Source organism: Neophocaena asiaeorientalis, unplaced genomic scaffold (assembly GCF_003031525.2).
Source record: "Neophocaena asiaeorientalis asiaeorientalis breed wild unplaced genomic scaffold, Neophocaena_asiaeorientalis_V1.1 scaffold543, whole genome shotgun sequence".
Lineage (NCBI taxonomy): Eukaryota > Metazoa > Chordata > Mammalia > Artiodactyla > Phocoenidae > Neophocaena > Neophocaena asiaeorientalis.
The window spans coordinates 479,754-488,219 of NW_020173671.1; the positions used below are offsets into that span (position 1 = coordinate 479,754).

The following is an 8,466-nucleotide window of genomic DNA, read 5'->3' on the forward strand; positions in this document are numbered from 1 at the left end:
TAATTTCCACAACAATCTTGAGAGAGATTAAGAAAGTTTCCCAAGGTCACAAGGCCAATAAGGAGGAATTTGAACCCAGGCCTGCCCAAGGTCAGAGTTCTTTCCATTTCTTCCTGGGGTTCTGCCTACCCAAAGCCAAAGGGATGCTTACCTAGGCATGGAGAAGTGGAGGTCAGAGAATCAAGTGTGGGCAGGTGAGAGAAGGCAGGTATCAGACTGGGTTTGGGTTTGGTCTCTGGGTGTAGACTTTGCCAGCCAAGGGACTTGGTTCTGACTTGGCTGGCAGAACTGGAAACAAGATTGGAGGAAATGGGACCCCAGGACTGGTCACCCCCAGGTCTCCATGGGCACATAGTGGTGCTTCCCAGGCTGGGCAGGGTAATGTGGCAGCAGCCTGACAGGGGGACCTGCGGCTGCTTCTATGCTGGGGGTTATGGTGGGGGGCTTGGGACGCAGGCAGGGGAAAGAATCTGGCTGGCTGCCTGGAAGCTAGGACAGAACCCACCCCAGGGCGCCCCATCCTCCACCGGCCCCTCCCTGCCTGCTTAAGAGACCCTAATCAGCTTGGGGAGATTAAGGGCTCTGGCCGGCTCTTCCCACACCCCCGCCCTGGGCCCTGGCAAAGGAGACCCGTGGGAGGGCGTCAGAAGGATCGGCCCTGTGACCCCGAGCCCCGGCCCTGGCCCGAGCCCCGGACTTTCCGGTGAGTGGCAGAGCCCCCTCCACACGGACTCCAGGTCCTTCCTGCCGGAAAGAGACCATGGAAGGGAATGGGAGTGTCCCCACTGACCCCTGACAGCTCTAAGAGAGGGAGAGGGGCAGACAAGGAGGAGCGGGAAGCAGAGCAAAGCGGGGGGGAAAGGGGGTGCTTCCAGGCTATGCCCCTGACCCCATATAGTCGTCCAAGCCCGCGGAGGGGGGTGTGGAAGCATAGACAAGCCGTGGGTTAATTGGGCTTTGAGAACCTTGGGGGTTGCGGAGAGCCCTAAGAGAGCCCTAAGAGAGCCCTGGGGGTCGCGTCCTCTCATGCTGCTCTGTTTATGCTCCCAGAAGCCGGCAATGACCGCCCGCGCCCTCCTCGCGGGTGGGCTTCGGGACCCCGGGCTCTGCGCCCCCACGCGGGAGGCTCCGTCTCCGCCCGGCCTTCCCCGGACGCCGTCCCGGCCCCGGCCTCTGCTGCGCCCCCTGCTGCTGCTGCCGCTGCTGCTCCTGCCGCGCCCCGCCCTCTCCGCTGTGTTCACAGTTGGGGTGCTGGGCCCCTGGGCCTGCGACCCCATCTTCGCCCGTGCCCGCCCGGACCTGGCCGCCCGCCTGGCCGCCGCCCGCCTGAACCACGAAGCTGCCCTGGAGGACGGCCCCCGCTTCGAGGTCGCGCTGCTGCCCGAGCCGTGCCGGACGCCGGGCTCGCTGGGGGCGGTGTCCTCCGCGCTCACCCGCGTCTCGGGCCTCGTGGGGCCGGTGAACCCCGCAGCCTGCCGGCCGGCGGAGCTACTAGCTCAAGAGGCGGGGATCGCCCTGGTTCCCTGGGGCTGCCCCGGAATGCGGGCGGCGGGCACCACGGCTCCCGCGGTGACGCCCGCGGCGGATGCGCTCTACGCCCTCCTGCGCGCGTTCCGCTGGGCGCACGTGGCCGTGGTCACCGCCCCCCAGGACCTGTGGGTGGAGGCGGGACGCGCACTTTCTACTGCGCTCAGGGCCCGGGGTCTGCCCGTTGCCCTGGTGACCTCTATGGAGCCCTCGGACCTGTCTGGAGCCCGGGAGGCCCTGAGGAGGGTCCAAGGTGGACCCAGAGTCAGAGGTAGGCTCCCCTGCAGGATGCGGGGGGTCGGCCGTCCAGCGAGCAAAGGACAGAGCACCGAGCGGAGCCTCTATGTCCGCAGCAGTGATCATGGTGATGCACTCGGTCCTGCTGGGCGGTGAGGAGCAGCGCTGCCTGCTGGAGGCTGCAGAGGAGCTGGGCTTGGCTGATGGTTCCCTGGTCTTCCTGCCCTTCGACACGCTGCACTACGCCTTGTCTCCGGGCCCGGACGCCTTGGCCGTGCTCGCCAACAGCTCACAGCTTCGCAAGGCCCACGATGCGGTGCTCACCCTCACGCGTCACTGTCCCACGGGAGGCAGCGTGCTGGACAGTCTGCGCAGGGCCCAAGAGCATCAGGAGCTGCCCCCTGACCTCAATCTGCAGCAGGTAGAGGGACCAGGGAGGAGGGAAGAGGGGAAGAGAGCAGAGAATAGCCAAAAAGGGGAGATGGAGGCTGGAGGCAATGGAAAGAGAAGTGGATAGAGTCGATGGAATGAGAGGAGGATGCAGTCAATAGGAGGGAGTAGGAGGCCAGTAGGGAGAGAATAACCAGCAGCTCTGCATGTCCTGGGTGATGTAAAGGCTCTGGCCTTGCTTGGAGTATCTTTGTGTATTGGAATTGCTTCCAGAGAGTTGGCAATGAGACCTCTCAAGGTCAGCTCCAAAGAGCAAACGCTAACAAACTCTGCACTGCAGCATCTTTTGCAGTCTACTTTAAAGTAAACCCACTTCCAACACGGCCATGACATACAGTCTGTATTAAACAACCGGTGTTCTTAAGAGAGCAGGAAGGAGGGAGAATACAGATCCAGCCTCCATGCCCAGTTCGGAGGTGTTTCCTCTGGGGCTTCACCTAGTGGTCTTAACTTTTTGAGAGCCTTACATCTTGTGAGAAGTAGAAAGGTCCCTAGGTGGAGCAAGGGCTTCTATAACCATCTAGATTCACAGCTTATTCCCATCAAGCAGCTAATATCCAGGATTCCCTGAGAACAGTGGTGAGATGGGATGGAGGACAGGTGGGGAAATAGAGGTGGAGGAAATGGTGGGGAAAACCCTCTTCAGTTCTCAGTAAGTAGCATAGCCTTTCACCTAGCTGCCCAAGTGAGACCCCTGGGAGTCACCCTTGATTCCTCTAACCCTTCCCCCAACATCCAGACACCAAGTTCTGTCACTTATGCTTCCCAAAGGTCATTTGAATCCATCTACTCTCTCCATCCTCACTGTCACACCCCTGGTTCAGGCCACAGCACCTCTGGTCCAAATCCCCAAATAAAATCTCCCAAGTGGTCTCTGCTTCAACACTTACCTACCCCAGGCCTTTCTCCACCCAGCAATCAGAGTGAACTTCAGAAATCTGACACATCTGACTGTGTCACTCCCCCATCCAAAGTCTCCCAGTGGCTTCTCTTGCCCTGGATAGATACAGGTCTCTTCACTTGGTTTATCAGGTCTCATGTCTTCCTCTCTCTTCCTTCTTTCTTGAACTTCAGCCAGACCGAGCTACTTTGGGTTCCCCAGATGTGACCTTCTCTTTTGCTTCTGTGCTACTGGGTGTACTGTTCCCTCTCTCCTGTCCCTACACTCCCCCAGATATTTCGGATTCGTCCCCTGAGGGATGGTCACTTCTGGAAGCGTCTTCCTCCTCCCCCAGCCTGGGCTGGGCATCTTTTCTGTCTCCTCAGCTCCCTCAGTTACCCCTCCCCTCACTCATTACACTGCATTAACATCCCTGTCTGTCTCCCCCCACTAAAGGAAAGATTCCTCGAGATAGGGACTCTGTCTTGTACCCTGATATATCCCTAGTGCTCTACAACAGTGCCTGGCGCTGTGAGAGATGGGAACTGGGAATAATAGAGAAGCTCCGGGAGATCAGGTGGTTGCCTTGGGGAAAAGAAAAGACCTAAAGATAGAAAATAGAAGCCAACCAAAAGACGAGAAAGAAGGCTTTCAATGAATGGTAGGTAATGATTTTCAAAATATATGCAGGGCAACCAAAAGGAGAGGGAAGAGAGGAGATGTAGGTATTGGAGTTAGAAGTAACAGGTGATAAGAAGAGCGTAAGAATACTGAAAAGAGGAAAGGGCAGTGGCAAAAAGGGGTGGGATAGACAATTGGGGAGAGAGGAAGAGAGAGCCAATGAGGAGGGATATGGAACCACTAACTAGGAGATGCGAACAGTCAAAACACACAGGGCTTGAAGGACTCGAAGGGCCCAGTGAAAGGATAAGTGGAGACAGTAAGTCCCCATCTATTTACGGGCCGTGACCCCGAAACCTGAACCCCCTACCCTTCCTCCCCAGGTATCCCCTCTCTTCGGCACCATCTATGACTCGGTCTTCTTGTTGGCCGGGGGCATGGCGCGAGCGCGGGCGGCCGCAGGTGGCGGCTGGGTGTCCGGAGCAGCCGTGGCCCGCCACGTCCGGGATGCCCAGGTCCCCGGCTTCTGTGGGGCCCTGGGAGGAGCCGAGGAGCCCTCCTTTGTGCTGCTGGACACGGATGCAGCCGGGGACCGGCTGTTCACCACATACGTGCTGAACCCCACCCGGGGCTTCTTCCGCTCCGCCGGAACCCCGGTGCATTTTCCTAGAGGGGGACGGGGGCCTGGGCCCGACCCCTCGTGTTGGTTCGACCCAGACGTCATCTGCAACGGAGGTGAGGGCGAACATCCCAGCCCACGCTGGGACAGTGACCATGAACCCTCCACAAAGTGGTGAACTCTCATCCTGTAACTCCTGTTGGAGGCCCTTCCAGGTCCTCCTCAGAGACCCCTGGCTTGTGCAGGACCCCTGTCTTGCTGAGCCCCTGGGACCCTCTTGGAACCTTTCTAGCATTCCCAGACCACCCCCCGCCCCGCCCTTTGCAGGACCCCATGACCTTTCCCTAGATCCTGTTATGGGCTCCCATCCCCCTTTTCTGGAGCCTCCAAGATTTGACGTGACCGCATTCTTCCCTAGAGAGCAGCGGTCCCCAACCTTTTTGGCAGCAGGGACCTGTTTCGTGGACGACAGTTTTTCCACGGACTGGGGCGGGGCGGGGGGGTGATGCCAGCTATGGGCAGCGGCAGATGAAGCTTCGCTCACTCACGCCGCTCACCTCCTGCTGTGCGGCCGGGTTCCTGACAGGCTGCGCGGACAAGTAGCGGTCTGCGGCCCGGGGGCTGGGGACCTCTGCTAGAGAGGATGCCTCCCCTCTGCTACAGTCCTCAGCATCTCTCCTCTCACTGCCCCTCCAGGAGTGGAGCCCGGCGTCGTCTTTATCGGCTTCCTCCTGGTGGTTTTGATGGGGCTGACAGGGGCCTTCCTGGCCCATTACTTTAGGTGAGTAGGGTAAGTAGGAGAGGAGCTGGCTCTCCACCTGCCAGAAATGCAACTGTGCAGCAGGCTGGGCCCACTCAAGAGTAGAAGGAGGGAGGATGTTTTTTGGAGAGGGGGAGAAGGAAGGAGTCCTGGAGGGCTGGCAGAGTCCCAGGGGGGGTCTGGTTTGCAGATGACTGCCCTCCCCTGAGCCAGCATTTCCCCCCACTGGCCTCCTCTCATGGACCTTGGTCCCCTTTACAAAGATGCCCTCCTTTCTCTACCAGGCACCGGCTACTTCACATCCAAATGGTCTCCGGCCCCAACAAGATCATCCTGACTCTGGATGACGTCACCTTCCTCCCCCCGCAGAGGGGCAGCTCTCGGAAGGTGGGGGAGGAGGGGAGCCAGAACCCAGCTGTCCTCCCCTATGTGTTCGGTCCCCTGCCTGGGCCAGCCCTCACCCCAGCCCCCACCTGGGAAGGCCTGGTTTCTGCCTTTGCTCCGTCCCAGGTCTGAGTGCTGGGATCAACGCCCTCATGTGTGCAATGAGGATAACAGCCCCTGTCCTGACCACTTTCCTTGGATAGGGTGAAGCTCCAACAGAAAATGAATATGTTTGTTTTGTAAGCTCTGAAGTGTCGTGTACTTGGGAAGTAATGTCATTATCACCTTCCTGAACTAAGATTTCTTCCCTTCCCCTCTTTAATCCCCAGATTTAAGCCTGACCTCAACCCAGGACCCTGACCCCATAGTATATTTTGACCGCATGCACTGACCTCTACCCTCCAGGTGGCCCAGGGGAGTCGATGGAGTCTGGCCGCCCGCAGCTTGTCAGACGTTCGCAGCATCCACAGCCAGATCCCGGATTACACCAACGTTGGCCTCTATGAGGTGAGCCTGAGACCCAGGCAGGCCGAGCTACGTTTCTGGAGTCGCGTCGTATCTTGCAGAGTCCAGGAAATGGGGATAGGAGCCCAGAATGGGAACTAGGGAGACTTCATGGATTCCTCCTCAAAGGGGAGCATCTGGGAATCCTTCCTGCTGGGGGATTTTCCCTTAGCCATTATCCGGGTGAGGGCTCTTCAAAGGCTAATCACAGTGGCCTAAAGACTAGAGGCCTGACGGTGGGGAGTTTGATGGGACCAGCATGTAGCCTGAAGAGGCCACTGAGGTCGTCGTCCTCCCCCTCAGTGCTCAAAGCCTTTGGGTTACTGAAGGGCACAGGCCTCCCTGGAAAGATTGAGACAGAGGTTCATCTGGGAAGTGATCTCATGGTCACAAAGAGGACTTTTCCAGGATTGGATTGTTCAGGAAGGGGCTTCCAGACTGAGCTAATCTCTGACTCAAGCCAGACCCATGTCTTGGCCCCACCCAGCACTTCTACCCCAATCAGATTACACTCTGGAGCAGCAAGACTTAGAGGGGAAAAAGAAAGTCACAAAAGGGCATTAGGACATTAACCACGGGGTCAGCAGATCTGAATGTGGTGGGATGGGTGGGAGATAATGAGAACAGATTCAGAGAGCGCTGGGAGAGAGCTCCACTAATGAAGAGGGAGTGGAGATTTAGAGCTCTTGGGTGTCATGTTGTGGAGAGAACGCAGAGACTCCTAGTATGTCACCTAGAGGCCATTGCAGCCATTTCCCAGTAGAACACTATCGTCGTTTGGGGCAGGACCCTATGCCTTGAAGAATGTTTAGCCCCACTTGTCTCTGACTCTGTCCACTGATCACAGCCCCCAGTTTTTGTGACAATTAAAAATGTCTCCACATTTATTTCCAAATCTTCTTTAGGGGTCAGTACCAAACCCCCAGAATTCCCTCCTAGTCCAAATCCTTTATCAACAGGCAAGGCCAACTACATAATCTGCAAGGTCTAGGGCAAAATAAAAATGAAGTGCCCTTTGTTCATTCAGGATGACAGCAGCAGATCACTGAACCAAGCTCGGGCCCTTCTGAGCACGGGGCCCTGGGGGACTGCATGGGCCACACTCCCATGAACTGGCCCTGCGGACAGCTGAGGACAGCGAGGCCCAGAGCCTGCAGGGGAGCTGTCTATCCTTCACCGTTAGTCTGTAATAACGCGTGACCTACCCAGACTCCTCGACGCCCACCACAGCGCTCTCTTATGGCAGCGGGTGGTGATGAGGGCTGTGATTTCAATGACACTTGTGGTGGTGTTGGCTCACTTAATAGGGCTGTTGGTGAGCGCATCTGGCGTGGTGAGGACAGCCTCTGCACCTCTCTTTCCCACGGGCGGGCTCTCATGCAGCTGGCTGTGAAGTGGGCTGGCAGACGTTATACCCCTTGCTCCTGAAGCTCTTTGTCACATGGAAGATGGGTTCTGGGGCAGGGGGCCAAGGGAAACATGGGGGCTCTCTACGGCTCCTCACATCATGGGGTTTTGAGAAACCGAGTTCCTTACTCCTGTCTCTGCTCCAGGGAGACTGGGTTTGGCTGAAGAAATTCCCGGGGGAACAGCACATAGCTATCCGCCCAGCGACCAAGATGGCCTTCTCCAAGGTGAGAGTGGGCCTGTGATGGGGTGTGAGGTGGCCATCGTTTCCTCCCTCCTTGCCTTCTCTTTGCAGCTGAGTCCAAGTAGACCCCACTGTGGCAGGGACGACGAAGAGCTCTCAGTGAAGTGTCCCCTCCTCTCTAAAGCAGGTTTCTTATCATGCTCTCCTATAACACTAGTCCTTTCCTTGGAGGTGTTGATCGTAATTTGTAGTTGTTCACCTGTGTGTGCTTGCTTATTTCTTATCTGCCTCCCTCCCTGAACTGTAAGCTGAGTGAGGGCTTTTCCCCTTCCCCCTCCATTGTATTAATATTTCCAGCACCCAGCACAGTGTCTGGAACATTAGAGACATCCAGTGAATGTTTGTTGAGTGAATGCTAGAAAATAAATGGGTTTCCAGTTCTGTCAGGCTGCTTGCACAGAATGGCCTAGTTGGTGCATACTGAGTGACGTGGAAAGTTGGCAAGGAGGCTATAAACTGGCTTATTCTGGTCATTCCAACCTTAGTGCCCCCCTTAGCCCTAACACCATACAGCCTTGGCCTGGCCTCCTTCCCGGATGCCTCCACAGAAGCTCTTGGTCACAGCTGCAGAATGACTTAAGTCATTAAGTGGACTACCAGTTGTTAATGGACTAAATCACCGTTTAGCAACAGGCATTAAGATGAAAAGAAGCCCCTTGTTGGACCAAAGAAAAACTAGAAAGGGCACCAGTCACCACCCACTAGCCCTCATTTTCCCAGCCAGACTGTGAGGGCCTCTGTCCCACCGAGTGGGTGTGGCCTTGTTGCTGGCTCCTCTGGGACACAGCTCAACTAGTTAGTCCTTCTTCCTTAACGTGGTGGGGGGCGGGGCG

General features: G+C 57.1%; 1 protein-coding gene across 1 annotated transcript in view; it reads left to right on the plus strand.

Annotated features, from left to right (window-relative positions):
- The first annotated feature begins 1,026 nt into the window (after nt 1–1,026).
- GUCY2D (guanylate cyclase 2D, retinal) overlaps nt 1,027–8,466 on the plus strand; it is a 12,747-nt gene continuing 5,307 nt past the window's right edge. The window contains exons 1-7 of the mRNA XM_024748456.1: nt 1,027–1,798; nt 1,881–2,185; nt 4,099–4,450; nt 5,031–5,115; nt 5,379–5,481; nt 5,884–5,985; nt 7,536–7,616. Of these exons, the coding sequence (XP_024604224.1) occupies nt 1,027–1,798; nt 1,881–2,185; nt 4,099–4,450; nt 5,031–5,115; nt 5,379–5,481; nt 5,884–5,985; nt 7,536–7,616 (1,800 nt within the window). The remainder of the gene's footprint in view (nt 1,799–1,880; nt 2,186–4,098; nt 4,451–5,030; nt 5,116–5,378; nt 5,482–5,883; nt 5,986–7,535; nt 7,617–8,466) is intronic.